At 39.6% G+C, this 27,817-nt stretch overlaps 1 protein-coding gene across 22 annotated transcripts in view; it reads right to left on the minus strand.

Moving 5' to 3' along the window:
• LOC725336 (longitudinals lacking protein, isoforms A/B/D/L) overlaps nt 1-27,817 on the minus strand; it is a 178,591-nt gene that overhangs the window by 67,356 nt on the left and 83,418 nt on the right. For 2 of the 22 annotated variants that reach the window (XM_006567560.3, XM_006567559.3), the window contains exon 7: nt 26,044-26,473. The exons of 8 other annotated variants lie outside the window; for them this stretch is intronic. In XM_006567560.3, coding sequence (XP_006567623.1) covers nt 26,190-26,473 — 284 coding nt within the window. In that variant the 3' untranslated portion in view covers nt 26,044-26,189. Of the gene's footprint in view, nt 1-828; nt 2,139-2,657; nt 3,429-4,369; nt 4,596-4,936; nt 6,107-6,358; nt 6,988-8,109; nt 8,342-10,092; nt 12,033-12,688; nt 13,008-19,287; nt 19,679-22,705; nt 24,071-26,043; nt 26,474-27,817 lie in introns of those variants that run through there. 12 more of the 22 variants (XM_006567520.3, XM_006567515.3, XM_006567552.3 and 9 more) reach the window with 12 other exon arrangements.

Consider the following 27,817-nt stretch of genomic DNA (forward strand, 5'->3'; position numbering starts at 1 on the left):
AAAAAAAAAAGAAAAAGGAAAAGAAGAAAATGAAGGAAGAAGAAAAGAGAAAGGAACTAATAATACGAATTTCGCTTATTCTTTTCGCGATCGATTGAAGAGATCGGGGGGGGGGTCGATCGAATAATTAATTTCTGTATACGTACTTGTACACTGAAATGACACGCAGGACGAATATCTTCGATACTAGACGACGTCGATCAAGAGTACGCATTGTGTAATTGAAATATAAAAGGAGAAATTCCATTTCAAAGAAGAAAAAAAAAAGAAAAAATATTCTATAAAATTTAAGAAAGGAAACGAAAATACAAATTATCTTGGATGTGATTGATCTTCTTGAGTGAGAGCATCCATTTTGGTGGTGAACAGGTAGAAGATGTTTCGGTAAAATTTTTATTATCATCATCATCATTATTATTGTTATTATTTATTATTATTATTTTTATTTACTATTATTATTTATATCATCTATCTTCTAGACACTCTCGATGGCACATCAAATCTACTATCGACGGTTCTAGAGAGACGATTTTAAAATTGTAATATTCGATGTGTAATATACTATTTTAATAAAACGAAAACGACAATTGTTGAAATACGTTAAACGTGTCCAGCCTTCGAATCTTTTACAACGTGTATCGAAAAATTCAACGATCGATAATTCTACGATATAATGATACAATAATTTGTGCTTAAAAATCGGATCAACGCGCACAGGAATGAAAAACGGAAGAAGAAAAAAGAAGAAAAAGAAAAAAACAAATCTGTGCAAAAAGAAAAAAAAACAACCGTCCATCTCGCGCGATTCGATCTCTTTGGCGTGCAAAATATCTTCGATAGATGTACGCAGCAGGCTTTTTTTTTTCTCTTCGTCGCGACGCCATCGTTGATCACCAATCGGGCCCCGACGATTCACATCTTCGATTCGGGCGATTCAATCTTCGAGCGAAACGGGATATCCGTCGACCAACAACAAGGAAGGAAGAAGCCGAGGATGACCCCTCTCCTCCTCCTCCTCCTCTCCCTCCCCAAATTTTGAAGCGAAAACAATTCTTGGCGCGTCGAATGAGAAAGATTCTTCTTCTTCTTCTTCTTCTTCGAGAATCGATTCCTCCTTCTCCATCTTCCTCCCTTCGACGAATCCGTTCTTCTCTTCGAGATCGACGTGGCAGCTTCTCGATGCTTCTTCTCTTTTCCTTGCCAGAGTGTGAGGGAGAGAGAGAGAGAGAGAGAGAATGGACGTTGCTCGCCATTGAAATCTTCGTGAGAATCGTCGAAGGGCGGGGTCATCTTCGCTATACAATACCTAGAAGAACATTAACAATTGGAAATTCGCGTTAATCACGAGAAACAAGGAACGGCCGAAAAAACGCGAGAGGCGTTTTACGCTCCTCTCTCGATTCAACAATAATAAATCCAAGGAATCGTCAAATCTTCGATTCCCTTTTCCAATCGGGGGGGGATAATCCATCCCCCGGCCGTTTCCTTTCACCGCATCCGGTCGTTGCGTGTCGAGAAAGATGGAAAACAAAATATATATATGTGTGTATATATATATATATATATGTGTGTGTATGTATATATATATATTAATGGGAGAAAAATGGATAAAACTCGCAAAGTGGGAGCAGGCAAGCAGGCGGATAGGCAGGTAGGCAGGCAAGGAGGATTCGAAGCCTCGTTTACTTTGGAAAGGTGAAGGTACAGGCACAGGATTACATTTCTTTCTTTCTTTTTTTTTCTGATCCGTTAAATGAAACGGAGAAGGGTTAACGATTCTTCCTTTTCCAAGCGAATCCGACGAATCCTTGGGATAGATCGTTGTCACAGGATGGAGGATTCTCGTTGAAAATTAATAAGAGAGAAGGAGAGGAGAGGAGAAGGGAGAAGAAGAAAAAAAAAATGTCGCGAGATCGTTTACAACATAAGATTAGGCTCTACTCCATTGACAATATCTATCTTATGAATAGCGATCAGATGACGGTGTAGGCTCGTCTTCTGAGTGAAACTGTAGCTGCAGTAGTAACACGGAAACTGGCGTTTCCCTCCGCATTCCCATTTCATGTGCCTCCTCAAGTTGCACCGCCTCGTGTATCCCCGTCCGCATTGCTGGCAGGGGAATCGAAAGCTCACGTAACCTGTCGAACGAAAAAGAAAAACGTTGGAGTGAGAAAATATATATTCCAATTGCACTGGGAACGTACACAAGTTTCTCGTTTACGGATCGAAAATAAAAAGCTATTCTCGACTCTCTCTCTCTCTCTTCAGACGCGTCCCTCTCTTTCTCTCCCTCTCTCTCTCTCCCTCTCAATCTGACATAACATAAACGCGTCGATCTTCGAGTGATTTGTGATTCTTCGTGAGTAGTCTCCTAAGATTCGATTCAATATTGTTTATTGTTGCAATCGATAATAAAGGATCGATTTCGATGGAAATTGATTGACAGTCTCGAAAGAAGGGAGAAGAGGAGAGGAAGGGAAGGAAGAGGAAGAGGAAAAGGAGGGAAGATAGAAAAATCAAAATCGAAACTGGCAACAATTTTTTTCTTTCTTTCTTTTAACAACGCGAAAAAATTGCGAAAAATTGTATTATCTCGTTCTTCCAAGATGGTGGAGAATATACGCGAAAACGATAATCAATAATTTGAAAGTCACGGCTATCAGGGTAGATCAAAATTTTTTTATTCAATTCTTTATTCAATTCAACATAGGGAAGGGGAAAGTAAGGGTAAGGGGGACGAATAGACGCGGGATATCTTCGATGGCTGACTTCGTTCGTCCATCTTCCTGTCGCTGCTTTCCGATTCTTCTTCGTTTGTTCCGTTCTTCGTTGATGAGAATCCAATCTTCCACGACGAATATATCAGATCCTGAATACTCTGAGGGGAAAATCTGGAAAAAATATACTCTCTTCGAGCCCTCTTCGAGAATGGAGAAAAAGAGGTGCTGAAAATCCAAACGGAAGAAATGTGACGGCATATGAAAGGGACGCAGCCAGCATTCGTCGACGATTTATTGCCTCTTTAAATCTAAATTTAGTTACACACGATGAGCAGGAAATTTCACGATTATCCCCTTTCGAATTATCCTCGTCAGTCAGTCGTTCTTTTCTCTTCCATTTCTCCCCGCGTATTATTGTTATTATTGTTATTGTAATTCAACCGTGGGCGGATCTTATCCACGTTCTGCGCGGTGGGACGAAAATATTGTGCGCGTTAAGCATGTGCTGCCTCAGCTTGCCGTTCTGGGTGTATCTGGCCGGGCACAGGTAACAGGTGAAGTGTTTCTGGCCACCGCACTCGAACCTCAAATGCTTGACCAGATTGTGCCTCAATTGGTAGGATCTGCCGCACTGGTGGCACGTGAATCCTTCCGCGTTTGCCCTTGGATTGTTTCTCGTTGCCCGATGTGCGATTCGCGATGCCGATTCTGAAAAACAACGAGAACGAAATGTCAAAAGTGTGGATCGTCTGGCCGATCGAGACGAGTCGAGACGACTTCCTTCGGTTAAAGGTGACTGAAAAAAAAGGAGAAGAAACTGCTTGGACAATGAAAAAGGGAGAGAGATCGAACGTGGTGTGCGCAACGTTTATTCATCTTTACAATTTTTATTCGACTGTCTTTTTAATTTATCCTGGATAAAAGATTTTTATTCCTCTTCCTATTCCCTGTAAAGATCGTAGAAGGCGAAGAAGAAGAATTACTCTTCGATCTAATCCCGATTTTATTTCTCTTCCGCCTCCCCTTCCCCTCTTTTTTTTTTAATATTCGATAATTTTCAATGATTATTCAAAGAAACGTGCATCGCAAGGATCGAAATAATTGGGGAAAAGAAAATCAAAAATGAAACATCGGGAGGAGAACAATTATTCCTTCCGGAGAGAAGAAATCGTTGCATGATCGTTTAAATCGTCGTTTAAATATCACAATCCTTATCTTTTATTCCTCTTCCCTGCAATAGGAAAAGAGATAAAGAGTAAAGAATTTTTCTCTCGATCTAATTAATCTGATCCCTCGATTCATTTTCCTTATTTCTCCATTCCCAACGTATCATTATAAATAAGATATAGAAAAAGAAAAAAAAAAGAGAGAGAGAAAAGAAACCTCGTTCCAAACTACTCACCGTGACGTCCACGTTTTTAAAAATACTGTAAGAGATTAAAATCGTTAGAAGGAACATTGTCAAAAGTTTCGAGAAAAAAAGAAAAAATCGTAAAAAGTCGATACTGGACGAACATATATCCTCGTCAAAAAAAAAAGAAAATAAACGGGAGAATTTTTTTTTCACGTCGATACGAGGTCTCTAGAATATCTTTTTGGGGACGGAATACTTTGGCGGTATGTAAATGTGGTGCTTTTGCAACATGTGCCTGCGCAGTTTGATGTTCTTCCCGTACGTGGCCAAGCAAATGTGGCACGCGAAGCTCGCCGCCTGCTCGCCGCAATCGTACTTCATGTGGGTGGTCAAGCTCCTGTTCATCTTGTACATCCGCTCGCAACACGGGCACAGGGTGGACGGTTGACGGTGATTCGTGGCGCTCGACGATCTCGCTTGCCTCGCGTACCTCCTCCGGAGCCTGCTGCTCCTCCTCAATCCTAGAAAATAAAAAGGGGAAGAGTACGGTTAGTGGAGGGGGGAAGAGTCGAACGAACGTTTTCTTCGAAACTCGGACGAGGAAACACCGGGATGGATGAAAACATGAATGCATGTTGAACACCACACTCACACCTTTTTTTTTTTTTTTTTTTTTATCGATCCCTCCGTGGACGACGATGGATCCTTGGGACAAAGAATACACGGTGAAATATAATTTTAAACGATTGTTTAAAAAATTTTCGTATGAAAGAAATGAAATGATTGTTCTTTTTCTTTCTTTGTTTTCTCTTCTACAACAAGTTTATATAATAAGGCATTATTGACACACCACTTTGGTTCATCGGTTTAAGAATCGCACACGTTTATTCTATTCTTACAATTACAACTCCATCTTTGGGCGCTTTTGAACACTTTCTAACTTCAAACTATATGAATATAGTTAAATCGATATTAAATCGAGATAAGATGTTGTCTACTTGGTTTATGTACATTTTAGCTTTTTTTTTTTTTCAGTTTTAGGAAAGGAAATCGTGTTCCTTTTTCAGAAGCGATCAAACCTTTTTTTTTTCTTTTAGGTCCCTACGTTGCATCACCACACCAATTTTCTTCGAGATGACATATGATTATAGCCTTGTTTTTTTTATTTTTTTATTTTTTTTTTTTTTTTTTTTATTATTTTCGCACACAATGTGAACCTCCGTTTTACCTCCGATCGCATGTCCAATATATGCGATACACCAATTTTCGCAATTTATATAAACATATAAGTAAGATTTTAAAGATTTTAATTAAAATCGCAGGATCAATCGCAATATTAATCGCTTATAAAATACCAAATTGATCGAATTGAGGTAAATAAACGTAAATATAAAGGCTAAGCTACGAAAGAAAGAAGAAAAAAAAGAACGAAGAAAAATAAAATCCAATTTTCTTCTTCTACCAAATATTTTACTCTTTTCCCCGCTACTATTTCCAAGAAAGATTTTTTATTTTTTTTCTTTATTTTTTAAAGAGAAAAAAAGAAGAAGAAGAAGAAAGAAAAGGAAAAAAAAAAAAAAAATTCAATGCTTGGTTCTAACGTGTCGATCGAGATTGCTCTTTTGAGAGAATCTGAACTTGCAAATGGGGCAAGTGAATTTAGGCTCGACGCCGCACTCGTAATTCCTGTGCCTCCAAAGCGAGGTGAAAACCGCGTACACGCGGTTGCAATCCGGGCACACGTGCTTCTTCTTCCTCCTCCTCTTTTCCTGCTCGCCGCTCTCCCTCGCGCCGCTTCTCTCGGGCGCGAGCAACCGCCTGTTGCACTCGAACGTTCTGTGACGTTTCAACGAGGCCATCAGCGCGAAATTTCGATTGCAATCGGTGCACAGGTACTTTCTCGGCCCGCATCTGTTCCCTATCTTGCCCTGCTCGTCCTTAAACGTCATCGATCGAAGATGCCTGGTCACTATGCGAGACGTGGGCGGCAACGTGGGCACGGTCCAATTCGACGAACTGTAGTTTTGTGCGTCTGGAAACGAACAAACGAAATAAAAACACCTTTAGAATATCCCCCTCTCAAAGGAGATCGATAAAATTGAATTTGACGCGCGCGCGCGTACGTACTTCGTCGATCTAGATAGAATATCTGCAAGAATAATCGCTAATATATTCCCCTTTATTATTCATTAATTTTTCTCGTGTAATTCGAAATATTCGTATCCGCAGAATTTGTATATATATATATATATATATATATGTATATATATATTGGACAATAATATGTAAAATACACAGGATCTTTATTTACATTATTTCTCGTTTTTCTGCGCTTTCTACAACGTGTGTATACGTATGCATGTTGTGTGTATGTATGTATGTACGTATACGTGTGTAGCAGGTATATGGATACAAACGACAAAAAACGGACTCGCGGTTGCCGTGAAAAGAGAGAGAGAAGAGGAGAAGGAAGAAGAAGGAGAAGGAAAGGATATCTCGTGTTACGAGTTCGAAGAAAAAGTTCACGGCAAAAGTAAGTTGTTGTCGATACGTAAAACGATACGTATGCGTGTTTTTCTCTCTACAAATTTTGAGGGAAATCGTGGTACGAGGCGAACATAGTTCCCTGAACGTGTGCCACGTTCCCTTCCACGTCCGAGAGGACGTCGGCCTGTTGCAATCTGTATCGTGGATTCTGATCGAGAAAGTGTTGATGCCTCGCCAGTATATGCTTCATCAGGCTGTCTTTGTAACGCGTTCTGTGCGGGCAGAACGCGCACTTGAACTTTGGATCGATCCCGCACTCGAAATCGTGATGCCTCTTCAGATGGTGTTTATGCTTGTAAGTTTTCCCGCAGGTGGCGCAAGTGTGCTTGAACACCGATATGACCGGATGGTACTGGGACTTGTTGGCTGAAACAGACACGAAACAACGGTCGATTAGTCCGGATCGATTGTTGCGGCCACTGCGTATTTTCCCAACAGATAAATGCACGTCGGACGTTTCTCGATAATTTTTTCAGAAGTTGTTCCTCGAGTTGTTCCGACGTTTCGAAACGGAAAAAAAAAAGAAAAAAAAAAAAAAAAAAAAAAAGAAAAACGAAGGAGGATAAAAATTTTTTGGAACGTGTGTGTCTTTCGGAGGGTGAAAAGAGGGGGGCGGGGGTGGCGGCAGCAGCGGCGATGGCGGCGGCGGCGGCAAGGTTGTGGTTTAATGCACCGGACACAGACAACAGACAGTCGTTTTTTTTTTCTTTTTTTTTTTTTTTTTTTTTTTTTTTTTGGTATAGAGCTCGGTGACAGACATTCTTTTTTTTTTTTTTTTTTTTATTCGATTCGTGTCACTTATTGTGTTTCCGTTTCCGTTTATTATTACGAAAGCGAGAAAAAAAAAACAATACGCCATCCCTTCTATCCCTTCTATATTCTTCCTTCCTTCCTTCCTTCCTTCCATCCGTTTTTCCTCTTTCGCTCTTATTAATCTTGCGCTCTCTTCACACTCTTCTGCGCCAATCGGAAGGGACAACGATTAATCGGATGATCGATCCTCGTTCTCTCGCATACTTAGTACGCGCGACGTAAACGTCTAAAATTACTCGTGCGCATGCCTGTCCTACGTCTTTGTCGTGTGTCCTTATGTACGTATTATATGTATGTGCGCGCGTATGCGTTTGTGTGTATGCGCGCGACAGAGAAGAGGATAGACACATACCACATTTAAAAGTAGAAACGTGTGTGTACATATATGTGTGTATGCTCGTGCGTGTACGTACGTACGTGTTATCTATATCGTCACCAATATTTCCCACTTTTTTACAAACGCAGGCAGACGAACACAGCGACGATTTACACGACGGCGCGACGTCGATCGATCAACGAGCGAGCGAGCGAGCGAGCGAGAGAGAGAGAAAGATAGAGAGAGAGAGACAAAGAAGAGAGAAAGATCGGGACATCATAACAAGAAGAAAGTGAGAAGAGCCGTCTCAGGGGTTTCTCTGTTGCCTGACGCTCGCTGTTCGAGGCGTGAATCCAGACCTGGCGTGCTTCATCATGTGCACCTGTAGATAGGACCTGTAGGTAGCCCGATAAGGGCAGAAGGTGCACTGGTGCATCGGTTGTTTACCGCATTCGTTAATCACGTGCCTCCTCAGGTTCTTCATTTGATGGTAACGGCGGTCGCAATTGTCGCACGCGAACCGCCCCTGTCCCCGAGATCTTCTTCGATCCTTGGGCATTCGGCTAACGTAGTACCGCATTTTCGCGTAATCTGGAACCAGGAAGAAGAAAAAAAAAATGACCACGGGTTAAATTGCGGGGAGAGTGCTTGTGTTGTTGGGTGGCGGGTTTCCTTTTTTCATCGAATTCGTTTCGTTTCGACACGAAATTATTATCGAGTTCGAGTTCGCTCATCGATCGATCAGATGCAGATAAAATGTATATGTATGTATATATATATATATGTATTTTTATATATATATATATATATATATATATATATAATACGTATGCACAGGTGATGCTCGCGAGGAAGAGAGAGAGGCAAAAGGGACAAAGAGGGAAGAAATTCTTCGATCTTCCCCGAACACGAGTTTTTTTTTCTTTTTATTTCTTTCTTTCTTCGTCACATGCACACAACGATATTTTTCAACATTTTATATATATATATTTTCAAGTTGCGTATATTTCGAGCTCGTATATATTCGTCCGTGAAAGAGTGTGCCGAGATAAATTTCACGGTTGAAAGATTCTGTTGTTGGAAAAAAGAAAAGAAAAAAGGAAATTTCACACTCTCTACTCTTTAGCAAGATTTTAAAATCCTTGACATTCCCCTGAAATCGATCGGCGAAACGAGCGGCAAGCTGTTAATCATTCCTCATCCGTAGAGACGTCGGATGATACATTACATTTCACCTATGCGAAACGTAGTTTCTTCACAGATACTCGGTCGTGTATCTGTGGATAAAACGTTTGCTGAGCTTCCAACACGTCCCCTGCTGCTGATAAATTTTGCACCTCGCCGACGAGTACTCGAACATGTTCTGCTGTTGAATCGAGCGTCCACCACCACGCCTCGGATATCGTATCCACCCTTCCGTTCCATTTCGTGAAAAATCTGAAATCGTCGATCGTCAGATTAGAGTCTCGAAGGAGGGGGGAAAAAAAAAAAAAAAAAACAAGAAAGAAATGACAAAGAGAAGGAAAAAACGCGGGAAGGTAAAGAAAAAGTTAAAAGTTAGAATTACCTTAAAGCTGGAAAAACTTCGTCAAGCTGGAAAAATGGAACACTTCGTTCATTGTGTAAAAAGAAAAAAAAGAGAGAGAGAAAAAAAGAATATCTTCGAAAACGAATTCCTCGTCCGAGAATGAATTCGTAGAATGTAAAAAAGAAGAAGAAAAAAGAAAAGAGAAAAAGATTCGTACAAAACACGTGAATCTCAAAGTTTTCAGTATTTTATTGGTACGAAATAGGTACGTGCTCTATAATGGGATAATATTTCTTCTTGTCGTTTAAATTTCGAATAAGCTTCGAACGAATTTGAACGCAAATGCAGCTTGTGACGATGACCGAATAAAGAGAACTCTTGGCGCGTAATCGCGGCACAGGCGGTTTTATTTATTTATTTATTTATTTATTTATTTAATTATCTATTTAATAATTGGTTATTGTCGATCGCGTACGATATATGGAAATAAGCGTAAGTGTCCAACATAAATCATAATCATACGTTCTCCGGAGAACGGAAAACTTATAACTTGCTTTACGTTAAGCCCGCTTAAGAGAAGGCTCGATTCTATTCTCTAACTTTGGCTGTGCAGAACCGACAGATAATTCGTGGGATAAATTCAAGTTTCTCAATAATATCGTTGAAATCGTCGAAAATCAGACCAGTCTATACGTCTGAAATATTCGCAGCTAATCATTCGTTCGATGTTTGCAACATCGAAACGACAACAATTCAGTTTAATAATATTAATAATAATAATAATAATAATAATAATAGATTTCGAGAGATCAAGTATTGTAAGATCGAATTATTATAATAATTATATATCAATTTACACAATGCTCTGACGATAAAGTAGATTTTCGTATGATGTTACGAGCAATGTCAACTTGGAATATAATTAATCGTAAGCAATCTTGTCATCAACGGCGTACGAACGGTTTATAAATGGCGTACAGTCTGATTGGCAAAACATTCGTGTCGCCATCTAGACTACGGTGAATAACGGTGTTATTATCGTTAAGTAATGTAATGTACGTCGATGCTGGTTCATTCGCGCTATTAAACGTTCGACGACCTTAAAGAGGACGCGCGAACGACGTCGTACCCAGCATCGTATTATTCGCAATGTGTCATGCATTTTAAGTGCATCCACTTAACGATAAAGAAAAAAAAAAGTAAAAGAAACACAGGGTTGGCATTGGTTCGTAACGCCTCGATAAATCGATCGTCTCACCGATCAAATTATTAATGATGCGTCTGGAAGAAGAATAATCTTTCAAAAGTTGCAATGAATGCATATAATAAATATTTCGAAAGAAATTCTCGAGAAAAAACGTGTGTAAGTAATATTTGCAACGCGTAAATACTGATCTGATGTTCGTGTGCAATGTTGTTGTTTTGTTGAAGGTGACCTCAAAAGTGGCGCGGTAATATTCAGGTAACTTTCATAATTGCTTAATTTTGTAAATCGTGAGAAACGCTGAAATTGTTTCGAAATCATCGACACAAATATTGCCGGTTAAAAATTCAATCGAAACCAGCTTTCAACCTCGCGATACATCCGTGAAATTTTCATCGATGGCTTCAATTATATATGTGTGTGTGTGTATATATATATATGTTTCGAAGGTACTGGTAGTTTCCATGAAAAAAAATATCTTCGTCCAATTAATCTCGATCAATTGTCCACGAATGGACGCGTTTTACAATTGCACATAAATCTATATATATATATGTACGCGCCTCGAGCGCGCCAAATATCCAACTACTTTCCTCTTTTTCTTTTTTTTCTTATCGTCGCTCGACCAACACATTCTTACGAGTACTTCGCAGGCAACGTGTAACAGTGCGTATAACGCCAAAACGTAAAATGCTTTGTGATGAACCATGATGAAAAACATTTCTCAGTTTCGTGAGAAAAGGATATACACTCATACAAGTGTTTAGCAAGTAAAAATATTTCGACGCTTAATGTCGCGTTTATAAAGCGATATTATTCACTCTTCCACTAACCGAGTATCGTTATACGCATCGCTTGATTAAATTATCGGCACGAATTTTCAAACGATGGAAGTGGGGGAGAATTAAAATGAAATGAAATAAAAAGGTGAATTGGGAAACGAAAGTATTCGCGTGAACGTGAAAATTACATAATAATAATAATAGTAATAATAGTAATAATAATAATAATAATAATAATAATAATAATAATAATAATAAATGTTAATCTAAACTTCTATTTCTAATAACAATAATTTTTAAGCGAAGAAAAAGAGGGAAGGGGAAAAAAGGGAGGGGGGAGTTATCGATAAATCTATAAAATTCTTAATTATATCGTCTTTCGAGGAAAATGAATTTCGATTCTCCAACTGTTTCCATGTTGTAATAAGAAATGATGAAACAGGAAGAGGAAGAATAAGAAATGGAGAAAATACGAGTAAACGTGAGGCAATTATTAATTCCCGGTATCCATGGTGGACGACAGCTTGTTCCCATTTGGCATAGTGTAAAATTCGCTCAAAAGTTTCATATGCCTGCCGTTCAGATGCGTGTTCAAGCTGGATTTGTGCTTCGTTCTGTAAGGGCAGAGTGGACAGTGGAACTTGGGTTCCACCCCGCATTCGTGCTTCAAATGCCTCGCCAGACTGGAGTAGTAATTGTACACCTTGCCGCAATTCTTGCACGGATAGGTGACTTTCTGGCAGTTGAGGTATCCCACCGATCGTGACTCTGCAAAATCGTAAACACAGAAGAGTTCGATATTAGAAAAACAATTGGAACAAGGGATTTTATCGTAATTACGAGGATTTCGTCGTGAAGGCGTGAAGGCACTTTTTTATTTTTTTTTTCGCGTTTAATTCATTCCCGTCGTCCGTTTTCTCGTCGTCGTTCGTCGACGATCTCGTTTTCCGTTCCTCGAGTATTCGACGATGTACACGCAGCGTGAAACGATGATCATCGTTTCACGTTACGTGTCTCTTTAATGTTAAAGAGATTACTCGCTCGAGAAACGATAAGCGCACTCTCTCTCTCTCTCTCTCTCTCTCTCTAGCTAATTCTAGTTTATTCGACGTCACTCAAGTTCGAATAGAAATAAAATAATCATCTCGATGGCGATATTCTTCTTCCAGCATTCGTTACATCGAACCCTTTTATAAATCGTGTTTTATGATATATATATATATTCGATACACCATAGGTCAATTACAGGTACATTATACCGATTAGTTAATGAATTATATTCGATAATTTATTATTGTTGTTGTTATTATTGTTGTTACTATTATTATTATTATTATTATTATTGTTATTATTATTAAACATACTCTCTTTTTAACGTATCCATTATATTATTTTTTGTTGATCTTTCGTTCTTATTTTATCCATATATATATATATATATATACATATATTTTTATATGTATATATATGTATAACAAATTTATATAACAAATGAGGCGACAAATGGTTAATCACAGGGCGTGGCGTTACTCCATGATATCGAATCGTTTCGCATGTAATATTTCTTCATTAGAACCGGTATACCCAATTTACTGTAACGATGAAGAACAGATTTCGATATGCAGAACATATTAGCCGCCTTCCTCAGCGACAACCCGTTGGCCACCGCCTCGATGGCCGACTTCACGTGTTCGAATTCGAGCTCCCTAGGCCTCGGTCTCCCGCCATTGTATTGCCGTCGTCCTGTAACAATTAATTAAACTCAATTGTAAAAATAAAAAAAATATATATATACACATTAAATCGATATACGATAATACGATAATAATCTTCGTCAACCTTAAACGAGAGAGAGAGAGAGAGAGAGAGAAAGGGAAAGAGAAAGAAACAGAGAAAAAAGAAAAAAAAAAATCAAATTCAATTCTTATTCTTTTCTCCTTTACATTTCCTCCTTTTCGATTTCCCAATTTACACCACGAATAGGACAGAACGAGAGAGAGAGAAGGAGAAATGCGCAAAGTAAGTAAGAAAGAAAAATATATTCGTACGATGGAAAAAAACTCGCTCGACAGATGGACAGAGAAAGAGAGAGAGAGAGAGAGAAAAGTCGTAAAGAAAGGATGGAAGAACAACAAACAAAACATAAAGATAAGAAGAAAAAACAGCATCGACGTACCTTCGAGAAAGAATCGAATATTGCGCGAGGAACGGGCAATCATCTCTTCATCGTCGAGGATGAAAGAGAGGGATAGAAAGAAAGAGTGAGAGAGAAAGAGAGAAAGAACAAATGGTCGAAAAAAACGACACGAAAGAATGGTTGGAGACGTCGCCAAGCAACGACCCACTTTATATTATGGTTAAATTTTCGTGGAATCGGTGGTTGAAAATGTCAACAAGAGCCGACGAGGAGACGACACCAAAGGAGAGAGAAAAAAAAAAAAAAAAAAAAGAAAAAAAAAACGTGGGGAATTTCTATAATTTTATACGTCCGCGTGAATCCTCTTCATGTGAGACTTGAGATTCCACTTTCGATTGCTCCTGTAACTACAATAAGGGCAGCACTCGGCCTTCTTCTGGCCGCACGATGCCTTTACGTGCTCCATCAAATGGTGCTTCCAACGATACGATTTCGAGCATTTCGAGCACTTGTATCTGTCCCCTAGAGGATCCATGCTTTTGTTCCTGAACACCCGGCCGTGCTTGCGGCCAGGCCCGAAATAATTCGCTTCCTCGTACGACGAGGAGCACCTCCCCGAACGAAACTGCCTCGTTTCGCCTATGGCCGCGGGCTCGAATCTTTGATAGTCCTCCCACAGGATCAGCTCACCTGAAACACAATATCCGATTCGTCATTGGCCGAATGTGTTCCCGCCGTAACGAAAATCCCATCCGCCATCCTCGTCTCTCTAACGAGTCCAGGATACAACGACAATTTGAAATAAATAGTTCGAAAATAATCCAACGATCCAAAGGATCATTGCTCCCGAGAGAGAGAGAGAGAGAGAGAGAGAGAGAGAGAGAGAGAGATTGATCTTTTCTTTCTTCTAATGTAAATTTCCTTCCCTTTTGAAAGGAAATTTTTCCATTGCTTGCTTTCATGAGGGATCGAAAGACATGTACGATCGACACAGATGTGCTGGATTGATCGACGTGTCTTTCGATCTTTCTTGATGAAAAAGCGAGAAAATCGAAGTTCTCGTAGAAGCAAAAAAAAAAAAAAAAGAATACCGTTTACGGTTGCGATGAAGTCTCGATAATGATTCTTTGGATCTGCGAAAGGCTTAAATCTCTATAATCCATAAGAAGAGTATCTATCGAAAGTATGGATGGAGATAGGATGGCTGATAACGGGAAGGAGAAACGTATGAGAAAAGCTGTGTATCGACTTTATTTTCTTGCCTCCTCTTTTTTCCCCCTGTCAAATTCTACCAAATTCAATTTACAAATGTTTGGTTAAAACATTCGGTCAAAATCCTGTAAAAAATAAAAATTTATCTATTCTCTTTTTTTTAAATTTTCTTTCTCTTAAAATTTTCCCCATCGCTTCAACGAAATATTATTTACGTCCAAGATTATTAGATTGTTACTCTAACGATCGCACTTGACGATCGTAGTCAATAACGTTGCAGTGCTTTCGATTCACGTGCTTTTTCAAGTTCGACTTCTTGTAAGTGCGAAAAGCGCAATAGGGGCAACATTGTTCTTTATCCTTGCCGCAAAATATCCTCTGATGCTCGACCAGGTGGCCCTTCCTCTTGTAACTCTTCAAGCAATTCAGGCACGAATACTTGTACTCCTGCCTTCTTTTCTTCTTCTTCCACGCGCTCCCCACTTCGCCCCTCTCCTCGCTCACTTCGTCCACGCGAGTCTCTTGAAACCGATTTTCAATCTTCAATTCCTTCACTTTGCAACGATACATAGAATCTGAAACAATCGAATGTAGAATATGAAATAATAAAGAATAATAAAGATGGACGTAACGAGGTATATAAGACCCCGGCCATTCACCTTGATTCTCGAGTTATTTTTCTCATCGAGTGGAACGATTAAAATCTTTTTCTTTTTTTTTTCTTCTTTTGTATATAAATTCTTATTAATAATTCGTTCGAATACATCGTTCCCGAGATCATCCTCGATTACGAGCCAATAAATAAATAAATCAATATTTCAAATTAATCAAGAAGAAAATTAGAAAATTAAAAAAAAATCAAGAAATTAAACGCCCTTAAAAGAAATAAGAATTTTAGGAAGGAGGGGGGGAGGAGAGGGATTTCGGTCGATCCCATTAATAACGAAAAAAAATAAATCACAAATCATGCTGCACAGACATCTTCACAAATCATTCAGATTTCTACATTCAAGTACATTTCCATTACCAATTTCCTATTTTCGAACGATCATGAACTTCCTCTCGAGAAGAAGAGGAAGGGAGAAACGTTCTTCAACTTTCGTGGATAGAAAAACTCAAAAAAGGTGAGGGAGAGAGAGAGAGAAAAAAAGAAAGAAAGGAAGAGACAAACAAAAAAATGTAAAAAATACACGATAACGAAACAAAAAAGAAACGAAATCAGAGTCGAGAATATCTTCGAAGAATCTTCTCGAAAAAAGATCTTACACGATCTCTGTACACATTGGTATTTATTTAAAAAGCAATCGACTTTGCCGGACATCGTTACACAGGAACACTTAACCATCACTGCGCAGCATTTCTTTTGCTCGATCTCTAATAGATTTACGCGATCTATCGAATCGAATGGATAAAGACAGGCTAGATGTTCATGCATCGTAGACAAAATGGGCTTCTTACATTATTCGTTTCTCTCTCGCACTCACTCTCTCACTCACTCGCTCTCTCACTCGCTCCCTCACTCGCTCTCTCGCTCTCGCACGCACGCATTCTCTTTCTCTCTCTCTCTCTCGCTTTCTCTAAACTATATCGATAACAACGATACGATTCGTCTTCCGCGTTTTCGATACGATTATACAAAGAATGAGATGAAAGGTGACTGACATTCACTACTTTGATTAGCGTGAATAGGGTATATGAGATTGAACTCGTTCATTCATCCGATTACGACTCACATGATATCCTTCTTCCTCTCTTCCGCTCGTCGTCGTCCACCACCTTCCTTCCTTTTCTTTCTTATTCCTTCGAATTTACCTTCGAATTTTAAATATATATATATATATATATATGTATGTATATATGTATATAAAAAAAAACGGATTAGACAAAAGAATCTAATAATTAAAAACGTGTGTCCGTTTCTTTTGTCACCCATCTCTGCTCCACAATAAGTAAAACATTTTCTTATGCGCGGCAAAAATTTTGTCGATCACCGTGGGGCCGTGTTCGAACAAGGAAACGCGAAACAGGAACATTGGATTTTTTTCTCTCTCTCTCTTCTCTTCTTTTAACTTAATCGCGAATTCTTGTTCGCGAGAACACGGCCGAACGAGAAGGGGGGGAGGAGGAGGATGATAAATCGTACAACGTCGTGATTATTCGTTACAACATCTCTCTGCTCACCGCGAGAAAAACGCGACGAGCGACCGTGAATTCTCGCAATGCGACGAACGATTTCTCTTCTCTAGTGGAAAAAAACGGATTATACTTATCCTTACTTACGATCGCTTTGATATCAAACAGGTAGGAAATCGGTTTCACTAGGATTCACTTTCGATATCGCGAAATTTTTCCCCCGATCTGGTGCGCGTTCTGAAGGGAAATTACGATTCGATCGATATTGCTAGGGATTGTTATGCGTTGAGTTTTCGAGTTCGAGAACTCTCTAGGGGGGGGGAAATTGTTCTATCGGATCTAGAAAAATGAAAAATTTTAAATCAATTTACGAGATCGTGCTTGGAAGAAATCTAGCAATACCGACTGAAACGGTATTTCCTCCCCTCGAGAACACGATTCACACCCGAAAATCCTTGAAAATTTTGCGATACCAGGCCGTGAAAGCCTCGAGTCACTTACGTCGCTATCGTATTTATTTTCGTCGATACTACTTCACGGTAAAAAAATCGTGACGCTAAAGAACTAAATAGTTGGGGGAAAAAAAAAAAGCAAAAATAACTCGACGAATCTACGTATCGTTAGAATTGCACCTTGGTACAAAGTGAATCCCAGACAGGCTTAAATACTACGATATAATGGATCAAAATCTAAACGACGAGAGAAAAAAAAGATCAAGGGGGAAAGGGAAAAATAAGAAGAAAAAGAAGAAGATGAAAAGAAAAATAAAAACAGCCATCAGACTAGATTCGACTTATCGAATAATACGACAATCTTTCACGCAAATCGACGACACTAATAATTTTTTTTTCTTTTTTTTTGTTTTTTCGCCACTAAAATATCCCTCCGACTCGTACGCTCAAAATTAATAATTCCAATATCGTCGACGATAACATTTCTTCGTATCGACTAATAATAATAATAATAATAATAATATCGAAATAATTTTTCAAACACATATTCTGTCACATATCATCGTTTCCGACGAGAAAAAGGGAACACGAGTGGCGACGTACGTCATTACAAACACCGATGAAAAAAACACGAGACGTTTCTTTCTCTCTGTTCCCTCTGTTGCTCAAGGAGCTCACATAAATTTCCATCGCGATGACTCGTAAAAATCGATGACCGCTGAACGAAACCGCCGTCGTCGTGCACGAAAGGACGATCGAAAGGACGACGTTCAGCGAATCAGCCGTCTACTTGATGTTGTGCACCGAGAGCAGGTGCTTGAGGAACGATGCCTCGATCCTCGATCTGTAAGGGCAATACTGGCAGGAGAAGTGCGTCTCAAACGTAACCATCCCACAGCCCATCTTCAGATGTTTCCGCAGATTCGACGCCCAGGAATACATTTGTCCGCAACGTGGGCAGACGTGTAGCCTTGGCCTCACGATCGGGAATAAGGGTGCATCTGGAAAGAAATCTCAGTTAAAGAACGATTAAGAACGAGCAGGTGTGGATAAAAAAAAGGAAAGAGAGAGAGAGACTATCGTGGCGTTACACCAGAGAGAGTGGATGTTATCGGGAGGTGAAGAGGAGGAAAGAAGAGAAGAGAAAAAAAAAATCGCGGTGGCGCTAGCTTCTATCACATCGAAGCGCATGCCCTGCCAGGTTATTAGAACACACACACGCGACAATCGTCGCGCGTCGATGGCGTGAAAAAAACAAGCGACTCTTCGAAAGCTTCGAAGCCAATCTCTATTCGATCCGAGCTTGGAAAAACTCTAACTCTCTGTGAATAGTCGCTTCGATATTATTCTCGAAAAGAGAATATCTTTTTTTTTGGATCGTAGCGGATATAAAACGTCAAACGATGCTAACACACCTGTACTCTCGTGCATACTTACGTTCCTTTCTCCGTCCGAGACAATTTTCGTGTCCTACTATTTTTAACTTGCCTGAAAAAAGATAAATTCGCAAAACGATTTTTAATTACGTTTCGAGGAAACGGCTCGTCGCTTTTTTTTGGGGGGTTAGGTTTCTTTCTTGTGTACGTAAAAAAATGTATTTTATTACAAAACAATCGAAGGATAATTCTATTGCATGTTAATCCTATGTTTACAAAATAAATGCCTCTTCAAATTTCCCTTAAAGTTCGACTTGTAGTCGCAGATGGTGCAACAGAAGTTCGGTGGTTTCCCGCACGCCATTCTTTGGTGGAGTCTTAAACTGGACGGCCAGGAGAACGGTCGGCCGCACCACTCGCAGGTGTGCCTGTTACCTGAAACAAAAATCCTAGTCAGTGGATTTGTTTCGAACGAATTTCGCGAAGCCGGATACTTTTAATATCGGTCCTCCTTGCCCTTGTTTTCCTCGATGCCCGCTAGAGCGTGCGATGTCGCTGGTGGCGTAAACGCGCCACAAAGCACCCATACAGCAGCAATCCTACGTAACCTACAATGTAAACAAACGAAGCAGCTGCACCGCGATTATCGCAGCCAACGATTTTCAGATCGTCGGAAATATAGAACACACGCGTAAAACGAACGTAACACTTTCTAGAATCTGGCAAAAATTTATTGGTTACACAAAAAAAAATTTTCTTCGAATCGAAATAACGTTTGAAAGATTTCGAAAGCGCGATTGATATCGTAATAGAGAAATTGAAGATGTTCAACGTGTCACACATTGTGCGCGAAGTGTATTCGAAGGATGTGTTTCTGCAAGCTGCTCTTATATTTGGTTCTGTGGGGACAGTATGGGCAAAATTCGGTCGGATCTTTGCCGCACTCATTCCTCAAGTGATTCTTCATGTTTCTTAGCCAACGATAACCTTTGTTGCAACTCGGGCACCTGAAGCAACCTGGCTTCTTGTCTAAACTGTTCGATCTTCGAACTCTGCGTTGGCCAATGATTCTCGGTTGGTAACGATACCCGGTCCAGTACAGGTCTGGAAAAAAAAAAGAGAGGATCGTATTTTATTTTCACGGAGAATTCGCTCTCGTAAAACGGTTATTTTTTTTTTTTTTTCACGCGTCGAAATGTTCGAGGAATCACGATAGAAAATGATAAACTGCGATGTAAGTATCTCTCGTGTTGTGAACAGAACGTATTCGTTTTACAAACATTCGTTTTACACTTTATTCTTCCTTATATTCGTTTGGCACATTGCTTTATACAGGATCACGATGGTTAGACGGTACACAGTACACACGACACGGTTTGCACGTTAATCACGATGGTGATCGCTAATTCTCGATCGAAAAAGCAAAAGAATAATTCTATTTTATCTGGAACATGATCGCTAATCGATCTCTATCCTAAAACGCTTTACAATTCGATTCGTACAATTCCGTTTAAGATAGGAGGATCAATTCTAATTCGTTACGCTTTCATCTAGGTTATGCTCGTCGAACGAAACACAAACGCTTGGGAGAAGAACACGTTAGATGGCGCGAGCAACACGCCTCCTTCGCGAAACTATACGAAGTTTCCAAGATGGGAATACCTTGCTCGAAAAAATAGAACTCTCGATTATTATTATTATTATTATTATTTTTTCCCCACATCGATGGACGCTATTTCGAGAAATTATCTTATCATTCTCAACGCAGCGTTCATCGATCATTGAGAAATATATAGTCTCACGATTTTCTCCTAGAATTTTAAATTATCATTCACTCGAGTAAAGGAGAAAAGAAGGAGAGAAAGAGAAGAAAAAAAATCGTAGAATTTTCTTAACGTTGTCATTTTCAACTTTCATTGCGAAATATATCGTCTCACGATTTTTTCCTAGAATTTTAAATTATCATTCACTCGAGTAAAGGAGAAAAGAAGGAGAGAAAGAGAAGAAAAAAAATCGTAGAATTTTCTTAACGTTGTCATTTTCAACTTTCATTGCGAAATATATCGTCTCACGATTTTTTCCTAGAATTTTAAATTATCATTCACTCGAGTAAAGGAGAAAAGAAGGAGAGAAAGAGAAGAAAAAAAATCGTAGAATCTTCTTAGCGTCATTTTCAACTTTCATTGCGAAATATATCGTCTCACGATTTTTTTCTAGAATTTTAAATTATCATTCACTCGAGTAAAGGAGAAAAGAAGGAGAAAAAGAGAAGAAAAAAAAATCGTAGAATCTTCTTAGCGTTGTCATTCTCAACGCAGCGTTCATTGCGAAATATATCGTCTCACGATTTTTTCCTAGAATTTTAAATTATCATTCACTCGAGTAAAGGAGAAAAGAAGGAGAGAAAGAGAAGAAAAAAAAATCGTAGAATCTTCTTAGCGTTGTCATTTTCAACTTTCATTGCGAAATATATCGTCTCACGATTTTTTCCTAGAATTTTAAATTATCATTCACTCGAATAAAGGGACGAAGAGAGAAAAAAAACGTAGAATCGTTAGAATCTCCTTAGCCGTCTCTTAGACATTACTCGAGAACACGTTTTTGCCAGGATGATTGGTTCGTATGTGCTGATAGAGATTTCCACGTTGCTTGGTTCTGTGAGCGCAATAGGGACATTTGAACTGCGGCTCCTTGCCGCACTCGTGCCTCGTGTGTCTGACCAGAGTGGCGCGGTGTTGGTAACCCTTGCCGCATGTCTCGCAACGATACGGAAACTCGACCCGCTTCGCCATCCAAAAGCTGGCCAGGTCCTTGATCAGCGGTATCATCGGGTAGTTGCAATTCCTTTGAAAGTTCTTCGGCATAGTCATGCACGGGATGGATACGTCTGCAAGTCACACAGAAGAAGAAAACGAAAGGTCGTTAGTTGGCGGGCATAAAACGGGCGTGTGTGCTTCGTATTTTGGGAGATGCTTTTCTTTTCTTTTTTTCTTTTTTTCTTTTTATATATATATATATATATATATATATATATATATAGATACGTGAAATTCAAGAAATTCCAACTATGAATGTTTAAGTACCTTTTTACATACACACGCGCACAAACTACATCGAATCACAAATCCGTATTTCTTTGTATCACAATCGTTTATAAGAGATAATATAATAAAATTTTCAACGAGTGCAATTATTCGATGATGAAAAAAAAAATAATTCTTCTTATAAATGATTCTCAGAAAGACGGACGCTCTAACCTCTGTCAAAAGTCTGTCTCAAATCCAATCTTTCCCTTTTATTTTCATCAACTTACTAATAATAAGAGGAGGAAGAAGAATTTATCGAGTTTTTTAAGGGCAAGGTTGTGCGAAAATAACGAGAAGGAAGGGAAGAGGGATAAATTCAATTTCCATCCACGTTGTAGACTTCGAGCACGGCTGGGCGAAGGGTCGGGTGGCGACGCTCGATGTGACGGTGTATCTGGTCCACGGTGGTTGCCGCCGCGGTATCGCAGTAAGGGCACATCTTCCTCGACTCGAATCCGCACACTCGTATCATATGCGCGCGAAGCTCGGTCAAACGATCGAACTTGGCGCAACACTTTGGACAGAAATTGATGGGCCCCGTCGGTAAAGTGGGCGAACGAGCGTTTACTCGACGATTCGCAGCCTGGATCCGTCGGAACCTCGAACCTTCCGCGCCCAAGTTAAACAACGCGCTTCGACGCCTACCTGAAATCGAATGTATTCCAATTAGAACAGTATTTCTGTCCAAATCTGTCTCGCTCGTTTCTCTTTTATTTTGCGCATTTCTCGCGCAACACGATCGATCAACAATTCGTGTCCTCTGTCATTTAGTCAGCAGGGGTTGAGAAGATTGGAAAAGTAATGACATTTGTACAATAACTGTTCTCTGGAATAATTATAAAGATAAGGGTTATGATACACAATATGCTTGCTTTGTCACGCCACGATCTTGATCCCTTCGATTCTTGTTGTTCCTGCTTTCGACTGCTATGAAATTTTCCATAAAGTATTGTTAGAATATATATATGGGTAACATAATCCAAACATTAACAGGTTATATTTTTATACAGATAATCTATATAAAGGATATAGCACGTCACAGATATTAAAGATCAGATATAAACCCAAAATTTATTTTCTCGCAACTGTTGAAACAAAATTTGTAAAAATCAGAAACACTTACGATATTCGTAATTTCTCCTTCAACCCCTGATATCAAGCGGAACAAAGACGCGAGAGATAGTTAAATTAAAATGATCACCTTATATCCACGCAACAATTTCGATTTAAATTGTACTTTTTCTGTATTTATTGTGTTTCTTTAATACTCTTCGTTAACTCTACGCGTACAATAAGGTTAGAATAATCAAAAAGAACGAACGGAACGAAGAAACGCCTTCTTAAATGAATCTTGTTCGCTTTCCTTCTCGCCTCGATACTCTTTCTTTCTCTGTCTCTGTCTCTTTCGTTACTTTTCTTCTCTCTATCCTTCGCAAACAAACGCTCCTTCGAAAACATTCGTCGTATAACGCACCAATCACGCATGCTTCTTCGACGATTCATATTCTCAATCGACAATTTTTGCGAAATGCAGAAACAAATCGATAGATCGATAGATAGATCTCTCATGCGTTGTCTTCTCCATTTTCAAATAGTAATCGATGAATATCGAAGAAATAAGGAATAATACACATTTAAATTAAATTAAGTTATTTTCGAACGCATCTTTCATTCTCTATTCACCGGATACTATTAAAAAAATGCCCTCCCCCCTTCCCAAGAGAAAAAAAAAAAAGTTTAAAAAATAGTCCTCCCTTTCGAAAAAAAAAAACAAAGTTTCAATTCGTCGAATATGGAAACATTTCAAGAAACCAATATTTCTCCACTCGAATAAATTTTTCACGATAATAATAATAATAACAGAGGAATAATGCATAGAAATTGTTACGCAATTGTTCTTTTTTTACTTCTCTTGATTTGTCCACAAATTTATTATTCCAATAAATAATATATCGACGAGCACGCGTTGCGTCAAGGAGGATTAGGAGAACAGGAACTTGTAGCCCGCAATATATTTTCACGCGTATTGTATTCTCGTATTACGCGACCGTCCGACCTCTGGTCTAGTTTAGATCGATCACGTAAACATTCTGGCCGCGATGGCACTGGCGTATGTGCCTGTAAACATGGCCGCGCTGCTTCATCCGCGCGGCACAATATGGACACTGAACCCTCGGCTCTTGCCCGCACTCGAACTTGGTGTGCCTTTTTAAATGCCAGGCGTGTATGTAGCTCTTGGAGCATCTAGAGCACGTGTGCCTCTCGATGTCTCGAAGAGTGGCCGCCCTACGCCTCCTCGAGGAGCCTCCAAGAGGAGGCCTCCCTTCCTCGTAATCGTAATCCTTCGCTTCTTCCATCACCACGGAGCAAAGATTCTCCAGATCGGTTTCAATCTTGATCCTTTTCATCTCTAAAAAAAGAAAAGTAAAAAGGAAACGGAATTAGTCGCAATCTCGGGGGTCGACGTGTACGCGCGACCGGTCAAATAACGAAGAAGGGGGGAACGAAGAGGGGAACGAGAGAAAAAAAAAAAAAAAAAAAAAAAAAAAAAGAAAAAAGAAAAAAAAATGATACGATTTCCTAACCGCGAACAAGGAATTGAGTTAAGGCGAGAGTTATTTTCTTTTTTTTTTTTTCTTTTCTTTTCTTTTTTCTCCCCGCCACCTTGTCTCCCAAGAAGAAGGCCGTAAGCTGGCTTTTTTTTTTTGTCAATGTTTTTTGAAACAGCTCGATGGACTTAAAAGAGTAGCGCGCTTGGCTTCGACGGCGCGGGATCGAAATTGAAGATGAAAGGAGAAAATTTGCAGCCGTATTAGTACGTCAAGTGATGATATAAATGGCGATAAACCACGTGATAAACTTGGTAAACAAATTATTATTACACCATTGTTAATAACAGAGCTTGCCCGCAGGGTGCACCACCGACTTGGCTCATACGAACACAGCCGTTCATCATTTTTCTTCTTTCTCCCAGTTTCATCATCCCTTCGAAAAATCTTCTAAAATCAAAAAAATCTTTTACGCGCTACTTTTTAGATCCATGGAGAAAGCAAACACGCATAGACTCGACTTCTTTTTTTTTTTTTTTTTTTTTGACCCAATGAATGATCCGTTAAAGGAGGAACAAAGTCCAAAAAAAAAAAAACAAAACGATAAAGCGAGTGGGAGGAGAGGGGGGGGGGGGGCGCGCACCATCCAGGCGAATTAAAGGGAGAAAGGGAACGAGTGATTGTCGCGCGTCGAATTTACAGGAGCGAGGAAAAAATGAGGAGACCTAATTTCGAATCTCTGGCCAATAATCCAGGATTCCAATATCCGCACCCAAAGGTGCCTTCTTTTTCTTTTTTTTTCTTTTTTATTCCTCATCACTCCGCTCCTATATCGTCTACAAACCACGAAAATTGCCACGATCGCAAAACAGATACTTGTTCAAGTACAAGAGTACCGGCAACAATGCTTTTATTCGCATTTCACATGTACATTCACATGTTAAAACTGTACGCGTGATCGCTCCGTGTCCCCGGGATAATTCGATGTCTCCTGTTGTTGATATAAGAAATAATACGACGAGGACACGAGTTCACTTATCGATGTGAAACGAAACGACGTCGAAGGATGATGACGACGATGATGATGATGGGATACCTTGGCGAGATGCGGTCCTAATCCTAATATCGTGGAAAGAGAAGACGGAGGAGTCGATTATTCGATGGGTATATCTACTGTGTACGGCAGCCCGTCACAGATCAAGGCGAGTCGATAATGTAGATCCGTTGTCCCGAATGCTTCCTACGTATATGCTCGTTCACGTGAGCTCTCTGCTTGCTGCGCGTGCCGCAGTACGGGCATTTGAACCTCGGCGCTACGCCGCACTCGTAACGCAGATGGCGCTTCAAACTCTTCACCACGGTGTAACCGTTCCCACACTTTGGACACACGTAATTTTTTTTCTTGCTTCTTCTCCGTCGAAGCGATCCGTAGACGTCCCCGATCCCCGATCCCTGATATTTCCTCGCCTCCTGATACGAATCGGCTCCGTAATTCCCGTATACCAGGCAAAACGAACGATCCACTGAAAGCAAAACAAGCGAGACGGTTAGCGGGTTAGTCGTGCAACGATACTGGCGTGACGATTTTTTTGCGCCGCTATAGATGTCGCGCCACTCCCGTCCGTTTGACGCAAGGATGGAACGATCACGTCTCTCCTTACGTCTCTTTTCTTTCTGTCTCGATCGATCAAATTCCCTTTTTTCTTTTTTCTCATTTTTCCATCCGGAAAAGAAAAATGACGAAGAAAAAAAAAGAAAAAGAAAGAAAGAACGGAAAAGGATGGGGAGAGTATCCATCGCGCGCAAGGATGCGTGTGGGAGCAATATCATCGTGGTGAATTAAAACGTTTTATTATCACTCACTGTGTACAGTATATTATCGCAGGAAAACGATCCGTCCGTTTGAATTAAAAATCGGTGAATACCTTCTCGGAGATTCGTTCACGGAGAGAGAGAGAGAGAGAGAGAGGTATTTTTTTTTCATCTCGTCTCGTAATTGAGATCGATCACGCAAACCTTCTCGTTCGGATGTTTCTTTCTTATGTGACAATAGACCTGCGACGTTTGCTTGCTCTTCAACTCGCAATAAGGACATTTGAACCTCGGTTCGTAGCCACACTCGTACTTGTAATGACGGTTACGGTTACTTTTCAGCGTGAAACCGTGCAAACACCTGGGACAGTAATGAAGCAAACGATCCTGGATCCTCGCCGTGTTCCCGGATGTTTTCGGCGTGTTCATCAGCGAGTCCAACATGGTCAGATCTGAAAAAGAAAAAGAAACAACGATCGGTGAACCTCCGTCCGAAATGATTTACCTCGTACAACGAATAAGAATCGGCAATCCTTTCTTCTTTCCTTATTCTCGTCGATCAAGTCTGTTGTTGCCCGATAAGAGGGACACGATCTCTCTTTGATATTTTTTATTTTTCTTTGCAATCCACAAAAATAACACAATGGGGGGGGGTGGAGAGAGGAATATCGTTAGTCGCTGAATGAAAGCAACAAAAAAAAAAGAGAGAAAGAAAAAAGAAACACTAGTAGCATCGTAATAACCAACAGGTGAGAGAAAGAAGAAGGTGAGAGAGAAACAGAAGGTAGAGAATTGAAGAAAGAGAAGAAGAGGAAAGAAAGAAAAAAAAGAAAGAAGAAGAAACACGATTAAAAAATGGACACAATGTATGCGCAATCAAGCGAGTAGATAGAATATCGATGGAGTGTTTAAACATCGATTTATTATTTGTATTTTTTATCTTACAATTCCACAGCGACGACGATATACGATCACAAAAACATGGTGGAAACTGGAGAGAATAGCAATTATTTAGACATCGAGTCGTTAATGTCGCGAACATTTATTTTCGTAAGTCGAAATGGTAAACTTGACTCGGCCGTTACGCGACCGAACGGATTAATAATTGAACAAAAAAAATTTGTTCGTTACGATGAAATGGGGAACGCGTCTTTAATAATACCCGGCTTCGATCGGGCCTGCGTCGTTTACACAGAGTTATTCGATAAAACGCACTTGACGCTACAACATCGTTAATAATATATATATATATATCACAGCAACAAAAACAGTCGGCCACTAACGTCGAACGTCTAAGGTTTTCGAAAAATAAAATTTCGAACAAATCGAGGAAAAACATCGAACGCAAACGCTTGAACCGTACACCATCGACCATGCTTCACTTTTTTTTTTTTTTTATACATTTCGATAACTTTTTTTTTTTTACGCCTAAATTTTTTTTTTCTTTTAGTTTTATCCGTGTAATTGTTTTATAATAGATATAATAATGGAATGCTTTGAAAATTGTGCAAATTTTTAAGTCAATCATCATTATTATCATCATCATCATCATCATCATCATCATCATCATCATCACTTTCATCGGACCTTAACCTTTCATTCCTTCGCGAAACGAAAAAAAGGAAGAGAGGAAAAAAAAAAAGAAGAAGAAGAAGAAACCAAAAGAACACAACGTTTGCCCCGACCGCTTCACCCTGTACCATTCAGTCTTGACGTTGAGAAACGTACTGGCGGATCGAAGGGTACGCTTTTCCACTGCTTCCTCTCTGAAATAATATACGCCGGACGCAGTATCA

This window comes from Apis mellifera, linkage group LG9 (genome assembly GCF_003254395.2).
Source record: "Apis mellifera strain DH4 linkage group LG9, Amel_HAv3.1, whole genome shotgun sequence".
In the NCBI taxonomy this organism is placed as follows: Eukaryota; Metazoa; Arthropoda; class Insecta; order Hymenoptera; family Apidae; genus Apis; species Apis mellifera.